Source organism: Panthera leo, chromosome A1, assembly GCF_018350215.1.
Source record: "Panthera leo isolate Ple1 chromosome A1, P.leo_Ple1_pat1.1, whole genome shotgun sequence".
Classification (NCBI taxonomy): domain Eukaryota; kingdom Metazoa; phylum Chordata; class Mammalia; order Carnivora; family Felidae; genus Panthera; species Panthera leo.
This window is the reverse complement of record NC_056679.1, coordinates 238,791,911-238,815,022: the sequence shown is the minus strand read 5'-3', so window position 1 is coordinate 238,815,022 and position 23,112 is coordinate 238,791,911. Positions and strand designations below refer to the sequence as shown.

The 23,112-nt window shown below is 51.0% G+C and overlaps 1 protein-coding gene across 1 annotated transcript in view; it reads left to right on the top strand.

Annotated features, from left to right (window-relative positions):
* PLEKHG4B (pleckstrin homology and RhoGEF domain containing G4B) overlaps positions 1 to 23,112 on the top strand; it is an 86,764-nt gene that overhangs the window by 61,981 nt on the left and 1,671 nt on the right. The window contains exons 8-21 of the mRNA XM_042954130.1: positions 2,335 to 2,421; positions 4,386 to 4,502; positions 4,767 to 4,865; positions 5,523 to 5,665; positions 6,366 to 6,504; positions 9,989 to 10,734; positions 13,216 to 13,468; positions 15,182 to 15,271; positions 15,349 to 15,579; positions 16,768 to 16,938; positions 17,537 to 17,717; positions 18,287 to 18,394; positions 18,632 to 18,892; positions 22,030 to 22,166. Of these exons, the coding sequence (XP_042810064.1) occupies positions 2,335 to 2,421; positions 4,386 to 4,502; positions 4,767 to 4,865; positions 5,523 to 5,665; positions 6,366 to 6,504; positions 9,989 to 10,734; positions 13,216 to 13,468; positions 15,182 to 15,271; positions 15,349 to 15,579; positions 16,768 to 16,938; positions 17,537 to 17,717; positions 18,287 to 18,394; positions 18,632 to 18,892; positions 22,030 to 22,166 (2,763 nt within the window). The remainder of the gene's footprint in view (positions 1 to 2,334; positions 2,422 to 4,385; positions 4,503 to 4,766; positions 4,866 to 5,522; positions 5,666 to 6,365; positions 6,505 to 9,988; positions 10,735 to 13,215; positions 13,469 to 15,181; positions 15,272 to 15,348; positions 15,580 to 16,767; positions 16,939 to 17,536; positions 17,718 to 18,286; positions 18,395 to 18,631; positions 18,893 to 22,029; positions 22,167 to 23,112) is intronic.

Genomic DNA, 23,112 nt, shown 5'->3' with positions numbered 1-23,112 from the left:
CTGCTGCGTCTGTAACTTTTTATCAGAAGCAAATCTTGTAAGGAACTTCAGGAAATCAACTTCTCTTCCGTTGTCTGGATGCTGGCATTTGGACTGCCCTGAGGCCTGGAGGCTTCCCGTTGTGGCAGGTGTCGGCCTCCCAGCCCCCTGGCTTTGGCTCAACAACAGCAGGGTTTGTACTCCGAGTGAGAGGCATGAACATAAGCTCGAGTTTGAGGGTTATGCTTCCATTCTCAATTTCATTTCTGAGTTATATACAGAAGTAGTTAAATTTTCTCACAGAAACTACCTCAAGAAACTATACTTCAGCTTTTTTTTAATTATTAAAGTTCAAATACCATGAGAAGCTTTCCATTTCAAAAAGTAACTAATGATTTCTTCTTCTCTTGGTAGAAGAAAATGCTAACAATTGCCGATTCCTACCCCATCCACAGCACAACTTCTGCAAACTGATACCGACAATTGTCCTAAGGCACTAATTGTGTTCTCACTTCTTGGCAATAGCAACAAATCCTAATAGTAAAAATTCACTCAAGGAGTTATATATGAGAAATATAAAACACTTTGCAAAACTGTTTGTAGTTTTAATTCCTTATAACTGAAAATTGTAGCTAAACTGCGTGAGAGAAATAGAATATGACCATGAAATAAAAAAGCAAGAATATTTTTCTATGGGTTTTTCTATGGCTTATTCACTCAACAAATATTTATGGAATGTCATCCACAAGAAGTCACATAAAAATGTAAATATATAAGATGAATCTGATACAAATAAAAAATATCAGTAAGTTCTGAGGCCTATCCAGTCAAAATAGCGGATCAAAATTGGAGATTACAAAAAGTGTAAACTCTGTTTATCACTATGAGAAACTATTAAAAAGTAAAGCTTTGGGGAATATGAGTGAAGGAGCACTATGTACATAAAAGAATTTCATTGCTGAACAATCTGGCCTCAATACAATCTAGCAAACAGAAACGGAAAAGGTTTGTTTAAAGTCATAAACACATCAAAAAAAAAAAAAAAACAAGTAAGGTTGGAACAATTGGACATCTCTATGCAAAAGAGACAAAAATCCTCAACACATACCTCATACAATATAAAAAATTACACGTGGCTCATAGATCTTCATGTACAATCTAAGACTACAAAAGCATCAGAAGGAAACAGGAGAAAATCTTCGTGTCCTTGGTCAGGTAAAGATTTCTTAGCTACGACAACACCATGATCCTAAAAGAAAAACAGGATAAGTTGGACTTCATCAAAATGGAAAACTTTTCCTCAGAAGTCACCATTACTAAAATGAAAATGCAAGCCGCAAGCCAGGAGAAAATGCAAAACAGATCTGATAAAGTTCTGATCTGTGTATATCTGGAATATACAAAATCTCCAAACCCAGTAATAAGACAAACAACCCAATGAAATAAAGGCAAAGATTTGAACACACTTCACCAAAGAAGACATATGAATGGGAAATAAGCACATACAAATGTGTTTAACATCAGCAGTCATTGGAGAAATGCAACTTAAAACCAGAATGAGGTAACACACACACACACACACACACACACACACACACACACACACACAACAAAACTTGGCAATAGCAAGGGCTTGGCATTGCTCATGGAAATGCAAAATGGCACAGGCACTCTGGTTTCTTCAGAAGTTAGACATGCATTTATCATATGACCCAACAATCCTACTGCTAGATATTTACCAAGAGGAATGAAAACTCACGTTCACATGGAGTTTATAGTAGCTTTATTTATGATTGCCACAAACTGGAAATAACCCACATGTCCTCCAGCTGGTGAATGGGTGAATGCATGCTATGGAATACTACTACGCGGTAGAAAGAAATGAACTACTGACATCTACAGCATGGATGCATCTCAGATGCATTGTGGTAAGTGAAAGAAGTCAATACTATCTGAATCTACGTATTTGATATCCTAAAAAGACAAACTTACTGAGATAGAAAACAGATCAGTAGCTGCCAGAGGTTGGTGGGCTCAACAAAGGAGATAAGGTAATTTGGGGGATGCTAAACTGTTGTGTATCTTGACCGTGGTGGTAATTACGTGACTATAAGTTATATCGAAATTCAGAGAACTCTACATTAAAAGGGTGAATTTTATTATATGTAAATTATAACCAATAAACTTGATTACATTAAAAATTCATAAGAGCAAGTAACTTACATTTAAGGCACAATTACATATTATGCATTCTAAGTACCAAGGAAGAGATAGTACCCACCTAACCTAGACAACTCTATAAACTCAATGAAGTAAAAAATTACAAAGCTAATCAGTATTTCTTTCTTATTTCAGAACACAGCTCCTCCCATAATTCATAGTATTGTGTTCTTGATGAATAAAGAATCAGCATTTAGGCCTGACAAGGATGGAATAATTCAGGTAATAGTTTCAGACCCTCAGCATTAGATATGACTCTGAGTGATGCATACAAGTAAATATTACAGTACCTACATGAGATAAAACAAATGGGAAGCTTCATGTAAGTTGTGACTGCATCCATATAAGAGCCTGAAAACCCATCTGTGATTCCCTAATTATTTGCAGGAGCCGTACAGAGCAAAATATCAGAAAACTTGTGAAAATCTAATTTTTCTTATCCACCTCATTTGTTTTCCCTCCTCTTTCTTCTTGCTTCTTTCTCTTTTATCTAAAAACTCTTTATTATGCCTTGAAGGGTTTTTTGCTAGGTATGGGATTCTGGCCTGACAGTAGTTTTTTGTTTGTTTTTCCAGCACTTTACAGGTGTCGTTCTGTTGTCTTCCGGCATCCATAGTTTCTGATGAAAAGTTTGTTGGAATTCAAATAATTGTTCATCTATAGAGTATGTGTCATTTTCCTTTGGTTACTTCCAAGATTTTCTCTTTCTTTTCAGCAAATTGACTATAGTGTGATTAGGCATGGTTTTCTTCATATTTACCCTGTTAGGTTGGGTAAACTTGAAGTTTTAAATTTATGTCTATCACCAAATTTAGGAAGTTTTCATTCATTATTTCTTGAAATGTTTTTTCTGCCTCATTCTCTCCTCTTGCTCTAGGATTTCAATTACACATACTGATATTGCCCCATAGGTTTTTGAGAATCTTTTTTTTCCCCCAATTTTTTTCTCTCTCTTCTTCAGATCAGATTGTTTCTGTTGATCTGTCTTTAAGGTCACTAACTCCATACTCTATTCACCTCCATTCAGCTGTTAAGCCCATCCAATGAATTTTTAGTTCAGATATTGTATTTTTCAGCTATAAAATTTCTGGTAGGTTTTAAAATACATTTGCTCTGTCTCTGCTAAGATTTCCTATCGTCTCATTAATTGCAAGCATTTTTCCTTTACACCATTGAGCATAGTCATAATTGCTGCTTTAAAGTCCTTCTTTAATAATTCTAACATCCAGGTCTTTTCTGAGTTGACCTCTATTGATTGTAATTGCCCTTGAGAACAAGTCACATTTTTTCTGCTTCTTCATACGTCCAGTAATTTTGTGTTGTATTCTGGACATGTGAATGTTCTATTGAGTATTGTTCAATATACTGACTCTGGATTCTATTACAAACCTTTAGTATGCTGTTAACTTGGTTGCACTTGAACTGAAAACTGCCCCCTGTGTAGGTGCAGCTCATTTCTTTTTGCCTTCAGCTGCCCAGAGTCTTTCCCATGCATACTTGGTTCAGGGTCAGCCAGAGTCCTGGGTAGGGTTTACATATGACTGGAGCTCCCTTTCCCTGGCTTTCCACCTTGTGGGACTCAATGTCCACATTCCTCCCTAGCTCTATTTTCTGGATCTTCAGGCCAGAAAGATGCCTGTTTTCTATCAGAGCCTTAGTCAATCCAGTCTCAATGTGTTGGCATCCCACCTTCAGGCCACAGCCATGCAAACAGGGAGCTCACCCCACACTGATCCCTTCATCCACGTTTCAGTTGCCTTGCTCACTAAGTCTGGCTTTGTTCACCCTCCAGAGCTTTCCAGTGGTTCTTATACTTTGTCTAGAGTCATCTGGGAAGGGCCAACTCTGCCCTCTCAGAGTGACGCATCTCTGATTCCTCACTATCTCTTCCTCCTCTTGCCCATTCCCATCTCCCCTGTTATCTTGCCCTCTCTTTCTTTTCGATTTTTCCATTTTTTGGTCTTAGTTGGAAGCTTTCTATCACTCTCTCTGCTGCCTTTTCCTTTCATTCTCCACACCTTCATTCCTATGCCCAACCACATGCAGCCCATTAATGCCACCAGCACTGGATCCTAAACCTGCCTCTCAGCCCTCTTGGTGGTAGTTCTCCCAGGAGTGAGCCATCGCAGTGGTCTTTCCGATGGATGCCTCTGTGGCCATAACCAATAAACACTTCTCCTTGGCAGTGTGAGGTGGTGGGCTCCCTGAAGGCCTTGCACAAACTTGTTGACAGCTCCCAGCTGACCGCAGACCTCGATGGCTCTTTCCCCTACAGCCACAGTGACTGGATCTGCTTCCGTAGGGTAAGGTGCAACTTACAGCCACCGTACCTGCCAGTGTCCTAGGACTTCTCCTCATGCAGATATTTTTACTCACACCTGAAGCAGGTGTCCCCACCCTGAGTGTCACGCCTGTCACAGCTGCCATTCACAGGCTGTTGGACAGCCACACTGTGGCAGGCTTGGGAGTGCCACTGAAGTCCAACCCTGGGTGGGGAGGGTGCTGCACCCCAGTGCATCTGTGGGCACTAACTGTATTATTGTCTCTTACCTCTACCGCCACGGTAGAAGCTGGAGCCCTTTACCACAAACTGTGAGGATGCCATTGTTTTCCTGCAAAATTCAGTCCGATCCCTAAACACCCACAGGACTCTAAGCACAGCACAGGTAGGTTCTCATGTATTTTGTTTTTTATTTTATTTTATTTTATTTTATTTTATTATTTTATTTTATTTTATTATTTTATTTTATTTCACAGGTAGGCAGGTGGGAACATAGAGGCTTAGCCAAATCCACCATTCTTAGCAGAGATTTTCAAACCCTTTTTGATTTGTAAATCCCTTTCACTTAGCAAAAGACTTCCAAAAAACCCACTTCCTCCCCATTGTGACCAAAAAAATCCCACCATGCCCAGAAGAGAAACAGCACCACTATATTTGTTGGTGTGCCACCGAGACCTGAGTGATTGCTACTGGGACACAGAAGTGGACTGTCCAGAAGGACCTCAACGGCCCAGAGACCTGGGGCTGAGATGCCTTGGGCTTTCCAGGGTGTGTGGGTGAGGTCTGTGCATCGCTGTCCAAATGCCAGGCTCTCCTGCTGCCAAATTTCAAGCTTCCCTCCTTTCTCTTGCCCCAAGTTTCACCCATCCTTGGGTGAGAGCATCTGGGACTCCGTTGCCTTCCTGCTGGGGCCCATGTCAAGTGTGGGCACGGCCAGCCCACCCTGCTTTCAGCTTGACTGATAAACACGGGAGTGCGGGGCACACTCCAACGCTCCTCATGGAGGAGGCGGTTCTATGTATGCTTCTCCCACCCCGTGCAGGAGGTCACAGACCTAATCAGCCAGCACAAGGAGACAATGAAATGTGTGCTGGAAGACGCACTGCTGGTCGCCCTCCGCTTGGAGGGTGGCACTGTGCTGGCGCGGCTGAGGAGGGAGCAGCACGGTGCCGGCCAAGACTGCCGGTGAGTGTCTTGCTGGGGCAGCGCGTCCCAGGGGTGACGCCTGTCTCTGTCACACGCGGCGTCTCCCAGCTGTTCAAACTTCCTTCCTTCTGGCAGGCACTCTTTGGACGGGAGCCTGTCTACACTTGTATCCTCTAAGGAAAAAGTAGCAGGTTCCTTGGAATGCTCAAGTGGAGGGCAAAACTCATCATAATGGGATTCAGGGATTCAGCAGTCAGAAGTCCTGACCGAATGCTTCTCTGACTCCGTCCTGGGGTGCCACTCGTTCGCTTTTCCCTACCCCTACCACCTCGGAGGCACCTGCACTCGTGGCTCCTGGGCTCGTTCCTGTTCCTGCTGTGGCTGTGGACCTCCTTGGGGCATTGTTTGTGTCAGATGCGAGGGATGCAAAGAGGGCGGTTGTGACTCTTTAACTTGGGGTATGTTTAGCATAGTAACAAGTTTCAAAACTGAAAATGCTGGATCCGTTTTTCTTTTTTTTTTTTTAAGATTTCTTTTTTTTTAATGTTTATTTATTTTTGAGAGACAGAGACAGAACACAAGTGGAGGAGGGGCAGGGAGTGAGGAGGACACAGATTCTGAAGCAGGCTCCAGGCTCTGAGCTGTCAGCACAGCTGTAGGTTGTCACCAGCAGCACGTTCGCTGGGCGATTGCCTGTGAACAACTAGTGGTCACGGGTTGCTCTCTGACACTCTTCCAGGGATGCCATCGAGGTTGCCTCCAGGCTGTACGATCAAGTAGACGAAGAGGTCCACAAGGTGGTCCTTGCCTCCAACAGGTGTCTGCAGGAGCTGGAGAGGCTACGGGAAGCGAGGGTGCTCCAGGAGGGACAAGGGCAGGTAAGTGCTTTCAGTCAGAGGAACTAAAAGAGAAAAACGTTTTGAAACCCTGCACCTGAAATAACCGATGTTAACGTGCAGTGTGTTATAATCCGGACTTTTCTCCGTGTACATATGCATGTAAAAGCTTTTCAGAAGCCTGCACACATTCTTGCTTAAATCCTTGTGCTTTTGTCAGCCACTCTTTCCATGTAAGTGAATGTGACACAGGAGCCCACGCACAGCCAGCGGTCAGTGTAAGGCAAGGCCAAGAATGGCTGGAGGCCCATGTGTCCCTTTGGGGCAGTTAGGGTTGGGGGGATGGCCACTGGCAGGGCATCCCCAGGCTCAACCCCCAGCAAGCACAGTGGCATGTGGAGGCCTCCCGTGGCTCCGGCTCTCCTCATATACGTCAGTGACTGCGTTTTCGCACTTCGTGATCGTTTGCTGTGGACAGGTTCCTAGGCTTGAGACGGCTGGGTCAGGGCCCACAGTGTCTGAGGTTTGTACACATTTGCCAAATGGTCCTGCAAACAGCCTGCCCAATTTAGATTCTCAGCAGCAGCCTGGAGCACCCCTTCCTCACTGAAGTGAAAAGAAGTACCTCCTCCTTGTTTGCATTTGGGTTTCTTATGCTAGAGGTGAACTCTTTCTTCATCTGTTTATTGTTATTTTTACTTATTCTCTAACAAATGGCTTTTCCCTGCACTGGCCAGTTCCTGCAGGTCAGAAGTTTTACTACTAGGCATATTACTCACACTGAGCCTCCGATTATGTGGCAAATGTGTTCCCCAGCTTGTCATTGTCCCTCAACTTTGCTTGTGATTGAAATAGCTTTTGCTACCTTAAGGTCACAGAATGACTAATATAGTCCATCATAAGACTTTCATGGTTTGAATTTTCCCAATTACATCTTCCATCCAACCAGAATATTTTTCATGAGGTTGGAGGTGGGATCCCGTCCCTGAGGGGCCTCTGCTCCATTGATCATTTCCCACTCTTCTGCCCAGGGGCTCTCATGCTGCTTGTGTTTGTAAAAACCCAGATTGGACATTTCTCTATATGACTCTGTCCACAAAGAGTGTGTGCTGATCTCTCTTCTCTGCATGTGCATCAGTGTCACTAAGTACGGTTATGTGGCCTTGGATCCAGCCCGTCACCACGTTGGTGAAAACCTCTTCTTGGGCCCCTAACAACCAGGTGTCCTTGGCATTGCTATCTAACGAGAACATGCATGAAAATAAAGTCTTAACCCCCAACGTGTTCACTGTTCATGAGTGATCTTGCCACGGGATGCTGTGTGGTGCAGGCAGGGCCACCATCAGCCCCTCCGGCTCCCACAGGCAGCCCCTCAGGGTCCTACTGCCACCAGCCTGAAGAGGATTCTAGGGTATGGTTAGCATAGTAACAAGTTTCAAAACCGAAAGTTCTGGATTCATTTTTCTTTCTTTCTTTTTTTTAAAGAAGATTTCTTTTTCTTTCTTTTTTTTTTTTTTTTTTTTTCATAGTAACAAGTTTAAAAATGGAAAGTTCTGGATCCTTTTATCTTTCTTTCTCTTTTAAAAAAGATTTCTGTTTTTTGCATAGTAACAAGTTTAAAACCAGAACGTTCTGGATCCTTTTTTCTTTTTTTTTAAAGAAGATTTTTTTTTTTTTGCATAGTAACAAGTTTAAAAACGGAAAGTTCTGGATCCTTTTTTTCTTTCTTTCTTTTTAAAGAAGATTTCTTTTTTTTGCATAGTAACAAGTTTAAAAATGGAAAGTTCTGGATCCTTTTTTCTTTCTTTTTTTTTTTAAAGAAGATTTCCTTTTTCTTTTTTTAATGTTTATTTTTGAGAGAGAAAGAGAGACAGAGTATGAGCAGGGGAGGGGCAGAGAGAGAGGGAGGGAAACAGAATCGGAAGCAGGCTCCAGGCTCTGAGCTGTCAGCACAGACCATGAGATCATGACCTGCGCCTGAGACGGCGCTTAACTGACTGAGCCACCCAGGCACCCCTGGATCTATTTTTCAGTGGATCTTAATCTCCATTTATAAACCATGAAAAAGTTACAAATCTGAGCCATGGAGACTTGTGGTCAACCCTCTTCAACCAGAGCATGTCGATTCCCATCCACAGACTGAAGGGAGCGTGTGTGTAAAAGCAGGGGCCACGGATCTTGTGGCGTGGCCTCCGTTGCTATGCAGCTGCTTCTGATTTATTCAAGGTGCACCGCTTGTGTGCATCAGGATGGGGTGTGCGGGCTGTCGGAACCAGGTGAGCCAGTGCCTGAGTGGCATCTGCTGCTTCCTGTGTCCCCACGATCACAGAGCTGGACTCCTTCACATGGTTAGAAATAAAGCCTTGTTTTTCCTACATAGATCAAATTGTGGTTTGAAAAAGGAGAGAAATTCCTGGCCTCGTGGAGCTGCTCTGTCTTGAGAACACGCAGCAGCGGTGGGGGTACTAGACCTTCCACAACAGGCTGATGGCATGCACACAACAGAGGACACACACGCAAGAGCAGAGTAAGCACCAGGCTCATGCTGGTAGTTTGCTCCTTGGACGACTGCAGTATTGTCAGAAATATTGCAGCTGGTAGAGAACAGCTCCCAAGGCCCAGGGAAAGCCACCCTGGACTTGAGAAGGTGGCTGCGCACCGTGTCCAGCTGGGCTGAGCAGAGGGAGGGGGAGCTGGCCGGGGGGCCCACCTCTCTGACTTCTGGGAGGCTGTGAGAGACCCAGCGGAATCACCTCCAGGGAATCTGCATGTGCTGTGGACATTAAGTGAGCACCGTCCCCTGCAGGCCTGAGTGGGTCAAGCTCTGAGACAGCTGGCCAGCATGCCCCAGCACTGCACCCCAGGCTCTCAACCACCATGTGAGGAGTTTATTTATTGTACCAGGCAGAGAGGCAGAACGAACATGTGAACTCTTCTCCGCTTACCGGCTCAGCTATAAAAGTCCACTTATTGCCAGAGACCCCCAAACAGTCGCTGCAACACAGCCCATGGCTGGAAATTCACCAGCACCCCAGAATTGTCTGGCTGTTAGGGCTGCCGGGGCCAGAGCCCTCAGGAGCACAGCTCCTTGAGTGGGATCCAAGTGGTCAGGGAAGGCCAGGGCAGGGGTAGGAACTCTGTCCCTCCCACTGCCACGGCCTCTCACACCCGTCAGAAGTGTGGAATCGCTGATTTCATGGTCTGTCCAGCCCTGGCATCCCGGGGCCCTGGGACAACCCCACCTGCTGCTCTTGGGGACTGTGGAGGACTCAGACCCCTTTGAGCTCATGCACAAAATCATCTTGCCTACTCTTGGGCTGAGTCTGGCCAGCAGCTGCCTCTGTGGGCAGAGGGGTCTTCCCCTTGTTCTGACCATCTGGCTCTCCCTGGTGCTATCTTGATATGGAGAACCTGGAGAGCGGAAGGAGCATGACCTGGGTTCACTTGAGCTGTTCATCGGCTACATGAGTTCGGGTGGGGCCGACAGTGCTCCACTGCCCTGACCAGCACCCTCTTTGCTGTGTAGGTGGATGGGTGGATGCCGCAGTGTCTGGAACACCTGGGTCCCGAGCCGGTCACTGAGTACCCGAAGAGCTGTCACCAGGAGGCCACAGAGCTGACTGCGTGGAGTCTCCCCGGGGCGAGCACGGTGGAGGCAGGCCTGGGCAGCTGGCGGGCACTGCCGCAATGGCACAGCTTGTGGCTGCAGAGCCAGCAGACTCGACTCTGCTTCCAAGGGGCCCTTTCTGGGGCTCCCCCCGACCCTGGGGCCCCACCTCTGAGCCCGAGCCCCCTGCAGTACGAGCTTCCCCGGGGGGCTGAGAGGAGGCACTGTGAGCCTTCTTGGATCCCCCACACTGATCCGGAGGGCCACACTGGGGAGCGTGCCCAGCTGCTGCCCGGCCTCCCTGAACAAGCCGCTCTCTGCAGGCAGGAGGGCGAGCACCCGGCCCCAGACAAGAGCCCTGCCTGCTCCTTCGAGCCCATCCACACACCCACAACCCACACCAAGAAATATCCCCTGAAGAAAATTATGAGGAAAACACAAAGCTTTGGGATTCCACAGCTTGACGGTGGCCCCCGGGACTCCCCCTGGCCAGGCCACACTGGGGTTTTCATCAGGGGCCTGGAGGTGACCAGCACTGTGGCCTCAGAGAAGCAGCCCCCACCGAGGCCACACGCCGAGAGCCCCCTGGGTACTCGGACCCGGAGTCTGTCCTCTCCCTCCAGGATCCACCCATCCGAGGAGGACAGGAGGAGGCAAGCAGGAAGGTGAGGTGAACGTCCTCCAGCCTTTGGGCCTCGCGGTCAGCGGGGTGCCAGAGAGCTGAAGCCGCTAAATGCACTTTCGCAAAATAGTAAATCCACAAACATCTCTCCAGGCATCTTGTCCTGTCCAGGCAGCACACTTGTGTTCGATTTTAGGCAAGATGTTTTTTACCTCCTGTGTTCAGGACGGTCGTCGAAAACTGCTTCCTATTTCGTAGCCCACCCGCTCTCATCATTTGAGGCCAATTATAGAAAATCACAATAAGCAAATCACACCAACAATGTGAACAAATTACCTTAAGAATTACTTTGGAAAAAAAGAAAAGCCTTTCAGCGTTGAGGTGAGAAGTAGGTGTGTGCTTTTATCCATTGCCCAAATGGAGATGTCTGTATTAACTTGTTAAATGTTTAAGAAGATATTTGTAAAAACATACTTGTTATTCACGGTAGGATTAAAAAGTGGGCAAGAACTGTGCCCCATGCTAAGGACAGGCAGTGAGTCTCACCGGGCACCGCGGCCTGCCCCTCGGGTTCTTAGTCCATTTTTATAGTGAGCAGGGTGGGCCACAGGTGGGCTGTCGTGGTCTTCCTTGCCCATTTGGTTGGCGGACGTGTTTCCTCCTCACGCAGAGAACACCTCTGACCCGAGACGATCACCGAACACCCTCCTAAAACGCACGTCTGTGTTTCAGACTCCAGGCGGTTACAGTGCACGTAGTTCAGGGAGGAACCTTAGGCGGAACAGGAAGGTTCCATTGGGGAGCACATGAGGTGGGTCTCCCTGGGGGTTGGGATCCCTGGGAAGGCTCCAGGAAGAACCACTCTCCACCTCCCCGGAGCTCATCTGAAAGCTCTCGGAGGCACAGAATGCCCTCCACTCGCTGAGAGCCCCCCTGGTCACCTGCAGTGGACGTCCTCGGTCTGGAGGGAACAGGTTTGGGTAGCCATCCTGCCTTGCCCCTGGGGACGGGTACCCTCTTCCACCTTACATGATCCACGGACCCACCAACCCAAGGTTCGGTAGCAGATTCCACGGCACACCAGAGACGGAGCGCTTCCTCCTCAGGCAGGAGAGAACATTTAACCCTATCTCCCATGAAAACCCTGGCCCTTCTGCCAGTTGTCCAGATACAGTTCCTGTCACTTGGTCCATTTCCCCACATCTCTCTAGCCATTATTTCCTAGAGAGTCAATTTCCAATTAACTTGTTCCAAACCCCCAGACCATGCTAGTGTTGTTTCTGAGTATTTAAGGGTGCTTATACTGGGCAAATGTTGACAGGTGGTGTGCTGTGGGTACTGGGGCCTTGGGTTGACTGGGGGCACCTCCAGGCCACATGTCCCAGCAGTACCACGAGGTCTGCGTGCTCCCAAGCAGCCAGCACGTGCCGCCCCCTGAGAAACAATAGGTATCTGTAAATCTGTTATGTGAGTGTGATAAGGAACAGGCACGCCAGCTGCAAATGGGGTGCATTCGGCAGCATTTCTGACCACAGGCGTCTTTCCTATCATTGGTTGCTTTTCATTGTTTTCCATTTTAAAAAAAACAACAAGTAAATACAAGTAATGGCAAAAAAAGATCTACCAGCCCCCATTAGTATTATCGAGATTGAGTAATGTAGGGAGGTTGCTGGCAGAATGCTGTCAAACAGGGGTAAGACTTTTGTGCCTCATTACTAGCAGGGTGGGGCTCCCAGCTCACCAGCTCTTCTCGGTGCCTCCAGAAGTGCTGTGTGCAGCAGAGACATGGCCCCTGCTTGGACCACACCAGCAGGAGCCCAGGGAACCCTCTGCATGGCAGGGAAGAGACAGCCTCCCCACTGCTGCCCTCCTTTGCTCCGTCCTGGGCCCACCTGCTCCGCATCTTCTACTCCAGCAGCTTCTCTTCGGCCTCTGGGTCAGACGTCTCTACAGCATAAAGCTGAGTTTTCAGAAATCCCTTCTGGTAGGTTAGCAGTCCGTGTGCATCAGAAACCCTCTTCTCCTAAATCCTCACCACAGCCTTCTATGCAGTGTTCAGATCTCCCTACTCCCAGAGCTCTCCATGCAGAGGGTGCCAGAATCAAGCCATCTGTGAATGAGAAACCTCACAACTCTGGGTTGGAGTTAGGGGGCCTGGGAATCTCTCCTTTTCACTTTCCGAAAGGATCTTTTGTCCCAAAAGGCCGTGATCAATAATACAGAAATGTTTCGTGCAACCAGTTTGTTTCTAATCACGTCCCTGCCCCGTTTTTCTCATCTCATTCATCACGTCAAAGGAGCAGCTCCAGGGAACAGAGCACACTTGACAGCATTCGTTGCTGAACAGGAAACTTAATCACAAAGGTTCTCCTGCCCACGAATAGTCATGTTTATTCCTCTGGGTTTGCAGAGCATTCTGTTTCTGTGTGAAGCAGCAACAGCGCGGACGAAGGGTCTCTCGAGGCCTGGCGTAAAGCTGTGACCCGTGCACAGCTGAGTGGCCACCTGCTTCTCTGTCTTCCAGCAGCCGACTGCAGCACATAATGGCCGAGATGGTTTCCACAGAGAGGGAGTATGTCAGGTCCTTAGGATATGTCATCGACAACTATTTTCCAGAAATGGAAAGGACAGACCTGCCTCAGGACCTTCGAGGGAAGCGCAGCATGATCTTTGGGAACCTGGAGAAGCTCTATGACTTCCACCGCCAGCATTTCCTCGCAGAGCTGGAGCGCTGCCAGCCCTGCCCCTTGGCAGCGGGCCGCGGGTTCCTGAGACACGTGAGTCCCTCCCTCCTGGGCGCTGACACCAGTGTGGTAGACCGAGGTGCCATCAGCCCAGGTCGCCCTTGGAGAGGCTGGGTCTGGTGACGCCCACGTTTCGGATCCTTTGGATCTGTCTGCAGACCAGACATAGGCAATGTGTCACTAACAGTATGTAAGACCTGCCAATAAACAGATGACCAACATAGACAAGACGCTTGTGGGTCTGATCGTACTGGATATTTTGCTCCGTGTCCCCTGAAGGCACCCTTGGCTCCCCCAAACCGTATGACACTGGGGGCTTCACCTGCATCATCACCCCTAATTCTGTCGAAAGCCCCACTTCTCACTTAAGGTAATTGGCCAACAGCACCTCCCCCAATCAGCTTGCTTCCTGTACTTAGGAGCCCCCCTGGTCCCCCTGCAGGTGGAGCCCGGGCCAGCCCAGGGAGCTCCGAGCAAGTCCAGTCGGACTTTTGACAGAGGTTCATGGAGTGTGCACGTTAACTCGAGAAAGGCTGCTCTCTCCTTGATAAGTGTCTTCTCAGCAATGAATATGGGATGTCTCCCTATCTGCGTCTTTAATAAAATTCTTAATTCACTCTGAAAAGAAAATGCTTTCGCCAAATTACCAAGTAGTGTTCTGGGTACTGGGGACCTAGTGGCATCTGTGTTGTGGGCAGATGAGACCCTGACCTCAGCGTTATTATGTAAATTACCACAACAGAAATGTCCAAGGATGGAAGAAATCCCATGTGGCATCTTGTTTTAAAATTTAAGCTCAAGTCAGTTAGCATACCTTGTAGTCTTGGCTTCAGGAATAAACCCTGCTTACCCGTCGCTTACATACGACACCCCATGCTCATCCCAATAAGCGCCCTCCTAGCCCATCCCCCACCCACCTACCTCCAAAATACCTCTCTGTATTTAAGAGCCTCGTATGGTTTGCCTCTGTCTCTTTTTATCTTATTTTTCCTTCTCTTCCCCTATGTTCATCCGGTGTGTTTCTTAAATTCCACATATGAGTGAAATCATATATCTGTCTTTCTGTGACTGACTTATTTCACTTAGCATAATACCATCTAGTTCCATCCACGTTGTTGCAAATGGCAAGGTTTCATTCTTTTTGATGGCTGAGTAGCATTCCATTGTGTATATATACCACGTCTTCTTTGTCCATTCATCAGTCAGGTGACATTTGGGCTCTTTCCATAACTTTGGCTACTGTTGATAATGGTGCTATAAACATTGGGGTGCATGTGCCCCTTCGCACCCGCACTCCCATTTCCTTTGGATAAACACCCAGTAGTGTAATTGCTGGGTCGTAGGATAGTTCTATTTTTAATTCAGCTATTTCTAAGAAGGTGCTTTTAGCCGTAAGGTGAACTCTGTTGTTTTATATGATCGACAACGGTGAGAATTTTACCGGTTGACACAACTTTGGTTCTTGACCATTAAATGAACAAAGGCTCTCCATGCCCCTTCCCAGGCCAGCCTCATGAGGACTCCCTCTCCCTCTTCCCCCAAACCCTATATGGTAAAGACCGATTCTAGAACTCTGGCCCCGAGCCGAGCAGGCCCCGCAGGCTGGGAAGCCTAGAAGATTGTAGTGCAGCACCGAGGCTCCTTCTGTCACGCCCACAGGGGGACTGAACACGGAGGGTGAGCAGAGAGGCATAGACTCTGACCCCAGCCCCCGACTCAGATGCATGGTGCCCTCCCCTTTTGCAGGAGGAACAGTTTGGCATGTACGCGCTTTACAGCAAGAACAAGCCCCGGTCAGATGCTCTGCTCTGCAGCCACGGCAACGCCTTCTTCAAGGTCACCCCCCCCACCCCGCGAGCCGCGCCGCCCCCCACCCGGCCCAGGGGCTGACCCTCTCACCCTGGCCTTTGCAGGACAAGCAGCGGGAGCTGGGAGACAAGATGAACTTGGCCTCCTACCTGCTGAAGCCCGTGCAGCGTATGGGCAAGTACGCACTGCTTCTCCAGGACCTGGCCAGGGAGGCCAGCTGCTGCCCTGCCTGGGAGCAGGAGCTGGGCGAGCTCCGGGCTGCCGAGGGTGTGGTCCGCTTCCAGCTGCGCCATGGCAACGACCTGTTGGCGATGGATGCGGTCCGAGGCTGTGATGTAAGTGCCCTGAGGCCCTGATGGGCTCTCATGAGTTCAGGAAAGATGTGGCCTGGTGTCAGAACACATCCGCTTCCCTTTGGGGAAGTCTCCCGAAGCTTGAGAACTCTCAAGAGGCTGGCAGGCGAGGGGAGCAGAGAGCGGCTTCCCGTCCAGGTGACTGGAGCAGCAGCTGCAGGGTGTGAATGGCAGGCCATCTGTTTATTAGGGCTCCTTGAGGACAACTGGATGCATGGAAATGTGGGCCATCGGGCTTGGGGCAAGCCAACATTGGCTCGTCCCATGCTGCCAGCCTCTCTGCTGGAGTGCTGAGGGCCGGCATCCATGCCCCACCCCACCACAGTAGCATGGTAGGACCAGCAGAGGCAGAAGAGGAGCCCTTTCTCTGGCAGAGCCCCTTATGTCTGACATTCAGAGGGACAGCCCCAGAATTCCCAGCACAAAATGAAAATGTGGGTGCCCTGCTTAAAAACAGCACTAAGAGTTTCATGAGCAGTAATCTGAGCGCGGGCCCTTCTGGCCACCATGATGCAGCACAGCCCCCAGGCCACCACCCATATGGATGTCCTCCTACTGCCAACGCTGGGCACCTGCAAGGTGAGCTGGCCTGTGCGTGGGCTTGGCTAGGGATGTGCCCACGTCCTGCCCTGCCTCTTCAGCCACGCAGACTAGCAGGAGCCCCGACCCTGAGGGTTTGGCACCAGTTACAATGTGTGGGTTTTTCCCCCACACATCCGAGCAATTCTCAGATACCAGCTGGATGTCCTATAATTCAACTCAATGCTGACACCATCTGCCTGGACATAGCATGAGACCCCCACAGGTGAAGGGCTCCCCTTCCTGTGGCAAAGGTCAGAACCCAGAGAAGCAGTGTACTTATGACCTCACCAGTGTACCGTAAAGGGCACAACTCAGGAACAGCCAGATGGAAGAGAGGCACAGGGCCAGGTGCATGGAAACGGGTGCAGAGCTTCTGTGCCCCCTCTGAGCGTCTCACCTCTTCACCAAGCAGTAAGCTCTCAAAGCCTGTCTTTTGGGGTTGTATGGATGCCTCATTATAGGACTCATTGATTGAGTCACTGGCCGTTGGTGATCAATTTCACCTCTAGCCCCTCTCCCCTCTCCGGGGGCCGAGGTGGGGTCAGGTCAGGTCCCACTGTCCCTGAGGGAGGCTGGTTCCATCTGCAGGTAAATCTGAAGGAGCAGGGGCAGCTGAGATGCCAGGACGAGTTTATCGTCTGCTGTGGAAGGAAAAAGTATCTGAGGCACATCTTCCTCTTTGAAGACCTCATCCTGTTTAGCAAGACCAAAAAGGTGGATGGAGGCTACGACACCTACATGTACAAACAGTCCTTCAAGGTAACACGCCTGCCTCTCACCGGACGCCGCTGGGTGTCAGGTCCTGGTCTGCTGGGTGTGAGCAGGGACACGTGCTATCTGTTGTTTTCTGTGATTCTGTGTCTGGGCTTCGAAAACCTCAGACCTTCAAAAACTGCAAGGAGACACTTGTCCTTTATAGTTCCATGTACTGGTTCAGTGGCTGGAAAAAGTCTCCTCAATCGGAAACTCCATTTCAGATTTTGGCATGTCTATAGGTGTGGCCCTCACCTGACTGAGCTTCTGAGCTCCTGAGAGGGTCCCACAACCACAATGCCTTACCTGCCCATGCCAAGGAGCATATCAGGGAGGGTTCTGTAGTCCCATCCGGTGTGGCAACCACAGAACCTTCTAGTCTGGCCTTCCTTTCTCCAGTGGGGGAACTGAGGCCCCAAGAGGGAGCCATTGCACATGATTGGAACCCGGTTCATCCACTGGGCGCCAGGCCTGCCTCATCCCTACCATTTGATGTCTGGGTGAAGAGACTCCCAACACTGAGGTGCTGGGGTCAGTCAGCCGGGGAGTGGTCAGTTGGATCAATGGTTGCTGATGCGGCTGCCACTCACTGCTTGTGGTGCAGACAGCCGAGATTGGGATGACGGAGAACGTCGGAGACAGTGGCTTGAGGTTTGAGATCTGGTTCCGCAGACGGCGGAAATCCCAGGACACCTACATTCTCCAGGCCAGCTCTGCAGAGGTCAAGACAGCCTGGACCCACACGATAGGGCAGATCCTGTGGCGGCAGGCTCTGCGGAACAGAGGTGGGCAAAAAAGGGCTATCCAGAGCCAGCTCTGTGTCTAGGGGTCTGGCCTTGGAGTAGAGGTTTGGGGCCAGGGGTTAGGGGCTAAGTTCAGGCCAGGGGTATGGGGTCAGGGGTTGCGGTCAGGGGTTAGGGGGTTGGACCTGGGTAGGTGCTTGGGGCCAGTTTGGGCCAGGTGGCCCTTGGAGAGCTCTAGGCCCAGGTGGCCCCTGGGAGGCCCCTTCAGTCAGCACCATTTATGTGGAAGTGGCTGGATCCTTCCATCAGCACACAAACACGTATTTCCCCTTTACTCATGTATAAACAAGACCCCTGTCCCCACACCACGGCAATTCCAGAGATGTCATGACAAAGCACCATGCCCTCCTGGATGATAGCACACTGTTGTCTCCCTGAAGGTGAGGGACCTCTTCTGTAAGGCCCTATGCTCCATGTGCCAGGACCCCACCTAGGTTTCTGCCCCGACATGCTCCTGGTCTGGATTGATGGCGTTGGGTGCAGAGCATCAACAAGTGTGGTGTCAAAGCCAAGCCATTGCTTGGAAAATGTCCTACCTGCTTCTGTTTTAGAGCTCAGAATGCAGGAAATGGTGTCAATGGGGATGAGCACCAAACCGTTCGTGGACATCCAGCCCAGCGATGCAGCCATAAGTGATCGGGCCGTCAAGAAGGGGGCAGGTAATGTGGCCTCAGCCCTCACTCTCACTCTGTTCCGCCGACTCAGACTCAGGTCCTGGCGCTCACTGTGGGCCCCAAGGGCCAGGACAGTGGGCTGGATGAGTGGTGGTCACACCATGCCTGACATGACTGCAGTGAGAGGGACCTGGTCAGTTTTCGGATGGCCATTTCATTCTCGAGTCTGGACTACGCTTTTGGAGCCAAAACCGGACCGACCTGCTTTCTGTCCCCTTCCAGAGTCATGGACGCGAGCACCCATAGCCGTGCCCCCCTGTGACCACGCCACCTCCTTTAAGAGGCCACACTCTACCATCTCAGACAGCAGCACCTCCTCCTCTGGCAGCCAGTCCTCCTCTGCCCTGGGGCCACCGGGCCTGCATGCCACTGCCAGCCCAGCCCTGCGGAGCTCTGCCTCCTGCCCCTGGCCGTACGACATGCGCACCTGCTTCGAGGAGGAAGATGAGCTGGAGCAGGAGACCGGGAGCCAGCCTTCCATGAGTGAGTGTACTTAGCACTGGAGCCTGCACGCCCCGGCCTCTGACAGCCGGTCCTGGGGGTGGGGGGGCAGTTCACGGGCTCATTGATCTCCCTTGCTCCTCTGTACTTCCAAAAGTTTTCAAACGCATTCTGATTTTTCTTTATAAAGAAGAATTTGTTAAAAAAACAAACACCAAAAACGTTTACTTCCACCCAAAATGAGGTAATAGGGGACAGATCTAAAACAAGCAAGCGAACAAAAACAAGACGAAACAAAACCTAAACAGACAAAAGATGAGAATCAAGATTTTGAGACATAGGACATCCAGCACCACAGGTAGTGACCTGAGAGGCAGGAATGTGATGTCACACATTCCTGTGATTGGTCCCATTTCTGCCCTGAGAGGGGTGCAGTGAGGGGAGCCTGCAGACCCCCAATGGAGGAGGACAGACCAGCGGCGCCCCATGCAGTGTGAGCCCTCTAGGGTCTGGGCCCAGCAGAGTGCTGGTCAGCACCGCACCTGAGGAGGCCGCCCAGGCCTGAACCTCTGGGGGACTAAAGAGCCTCCCACGGCACAGACAGCAGCAGCCCCATCCCGGGGCGGCTGCAGGTCCTCGGAAGGGCTTGCTCAGGGGAGGGCGTTGGACTGAAACTGCTGCTGAGCTGCCGGCACGTCACGGATGGAAGACGTTTGCCGGTAACCTCACTGCATCCTACAGCAAACCTCAAGGAGGTTTATAGGGTCACAGAAACATCCAGCAGCCAGCAGGGCAGACTCACACTGTCCCGTACTAGGCCTGCAACGATGTAGGAGACAGACCATGACAAGGGCAGTAATCAATCAGGCAACGTCAGCTGGAACTGACGTGACTGTTAGAATCACCGATCCTGGTGGTCACGCCATCATCCTGTGTCTCTGCTGTCCACCACGTTAAGTCACAACAGGGAAGATAGGGTGGACTAAGCTTAGCAAGATAAAAGGCCACAACGCCCGAGGTGAACATGTCACTGGGTGGGGTTGCCAGAAAGTAAGACTTGACAGAAGAAAAGGTTAGTGATGTAGCAGTAGAAACTGTCCAAAATGACACAGAGAATCAAGGAAAAAGAGCAGTGAGCTGTGTGACAACTTCGAGCAGCCTGACAAACACGTACCAGAGTCCCCAAAGTGGAGGGACAACAAAACTCTGAGGGAACAATGGCTGAATATTTCCCTGACTTGATGAAGGGTGTAAACCCCAGGTCCCAAGAAGACCCCTGAACCCCAAGCACACAGAATGCGTGTTGTAAACTGTGGAAACCCAGTGACGACAGACATCTTGAAAGCAGCCAGGGGAGCCGGCGTGTTCTGTGCAGAGGGACTTCTCACGGCGGACAACACGTTGGGCTGGCATTGTCTGACAACCATCGAGTTCAACGTGACAGATGTGTCTTTCAGGAATAGTGAAACAAAGCGAAACAACATGCTCGTGCATATGAAAGCTGTAACTGTTCCTTACCAGCAGACTCCAAGGAGAAGGGCAGTGACACGGGGGGGGGGGGGGGGGGGGGGGGGGGGACAAAGGCTGAAGAAAGGAGGGCTCTTCTATTTAAATCTCTGTAAGAGACAGTGGCTGTTTGAACAGCACAGTGTCAAGAGAACACGGGGTTAACACGCCAAGGCCATGGTGTCTGTGTACATAGAACGTATGGAGATGTGGCGGTTCTCAGCTGTGTGGTTCTATATGATTGCTGAGGTGTGTAATACCACCAGGGACAGATTGTAAGTCGTTAGGTATACATTATAACCCCAAATGACCCCTAATATAACAAAGCAAAGATTTGCAACTAATATACCAACAGCGGAAATAAAATGGAACCCTAAGAAAAGCTCGATCCAAAAGAATGTAGAAAGAGGAGGAGAACAGAAAGACTAACGAGAAAATAGGGACAGAGGCTCAGCGTACCCGTGACCACAGGAGTATGCACGGGGCACAAGCAGCCTTCTGTGACTGACACACGTGTGCTGTGCAGACCGTGTCCATGCTGTCGGGCCTCACGGCCACCCACATGGGTCCCCCCCTTGTCCGACGGCGCACTGGGAGGCCTGCATTCTGAGAGCACCGGCCTCCACGTGGAGGGACGGGTGTGTTGGCTGGGCCCACGGTGGTTGGTTTCTCGTCTCCTGTGTGTGGGGAATCACCACACACATGGTGTGGAGGGTCACAGGTGTCTGGTTTTCCACAGAAATCCTTCCCACAGCCCCAGTGAGGCCCTTCCTCGGCGACACTGCCTGGGACACACGTCCTCCCAAGCCCCCATTGTGCCACCATGACAACACCTCCGAGGGCACCGCTGACCACAAAGGCATGTCTGCCCAGATGGAGGCATCGTGCCTGAAGCCTGCTGGGGGTGCCCAGGTGTGCCAGGTGCCCCGCACCTGCTCAGAACAGCAGCAGCCACCTTCGTCGGGCCTGTGCTCTGGGCGGGCCCACAGGGAGCGTGGCTGGGGGTACACCCACGTCGCCAGCCCACAGCCACTGCGGTTTCCTGGTGCCGCCCTCCCTAGCTCCCATGTGGGCCGGTGCATCTCCCAGTGAAGCCCAGGTCTGGAGGTGGGGCTCTCTTCTCCTGCGATGTAAGACTCAGGCAAGAGTCTGTGCGGGAGGGCTCTGCCCAGCCGTCGTCAGCTCTGTGCAGAAATGGCCCTGTGATCCCCACGCAGAAGTGTGTGGGAAAGCCCACACCGGCCACACGGAGGTTGTGCCTATGCAGCAGGGCCGTGGCCGTGGCTCCGCCTGTGGTGATACGGTTCGGGCCCCCAGCAGCCCTTTAGGGCCGAGCCCTCGTCCTGTCCTATTTATTTAAGCCGTGTGGCCCTTCTTGGGCCTCATTTTTTATTTTTCCCCTTTGACTGATGTGAGCCAGAGGCGTCCTGCTGGTGGAGAGGTCACCGGAGCACCTCCCTCCCTGTCTTCTCTGATTTCAGAAAAGCAGGGTCAGGAGACACTTGCTCCGGCAGCACTGTCCCATCTGTTGTGACCCAGCCTCACAGTTGTCCCGTCATAACTCTGCGTGCATAACACGTGCCTCACTCTCTATTTACACGCTTCAGGGGGCCCTGAGTGCTGCGTGCAGAGGCAAGGGGGCCAGCCACCCCTAACCCAGCCCCTCTTTGCAGTGACTGAGTGCACGTCGTTGGGGGCCAGTGGCCTCAGGCTCCCAGGGCTGTTCTCTGAGGAGGGCCCCCAGAGCACCTGCCCTGCTGTCCCCAGGAGGGGCTCCCAGCAGCAGCTCCACAGCCAGTTCACCACAACCGTGAGTACCCTCTCCTGAGACCTCCCTGTGAGAGGCCTGCCAGGCATGCTCAGGACCCGCCTGGGGACCCTGCTGGTGGGGCTTCCTGCTCAAGGGTTGGCCGCTCTTTGTCCTAGTCAGCAGGGGCGCCAGGCTACCGTTGGCAGCACAGGAGAGCCCAGACGCCGCTCAGGATGTTCACACAGGCACATCGCCCCGGAGAGGGCGGGACTGGGGTGACCAGGGCAAGAAGTGGGGGCGCCACTCAGACACAGAGCCCTTCTCAACCAACCTTCACCCAGCCCCGGGTCATACACCTATCCACTGCAGGAAGCACCATCCTGGTTCTGGGAGAACCCCCATTCCCCCCGACTCGTGAGAGCCGTCCCCCAGTTCTGGGGAGACACCTCCATTCCCCCCACTCTGTGAGAACCGTCCCCCAGTTCTGGGGAGACACCCCCATCCCCCCCATTCCCCCGCTCTGTGAGAGCCATCCCCCAGTTCTGGGGAGACACCTCCATTCCCCCCACTCTATGAGAACCGTCCCCCAGTTCTGGGGAGACACCCCCATCCCCCCCATTCCCCCGCTCTGTGAGAGCCGTCCCCCAGTCTGAGGGTATGCTGAGCCAAGAGTGTATGGAAGACAGGCCTTTGGCCCACGCGCCCTAGATTGCTGGTGATGACCGGTGACCTGGGCTCTCATCGGTGATTGCCTCCCCTTCTGACAGCGGTTTGACTGGCAGACAAAGCAGGCCCTAGGTGTGGGGCTGTCCCGGCTTCCCCTGAAGTAATGGGAGGGTTCTCTCGTCCACTGTCACCCTCAGATGCTGGACACGCCACCACCAGCCAGGGAGCCTGGGTGTCTCCGCCTTGTTCCATATGCTCCCACACACAGTCACGTGGCCGGACATTAACAGCCCCCCGGGAGGAGCACCCTGGCCAACGAGGCTGCTCCCCTGTTACCTCT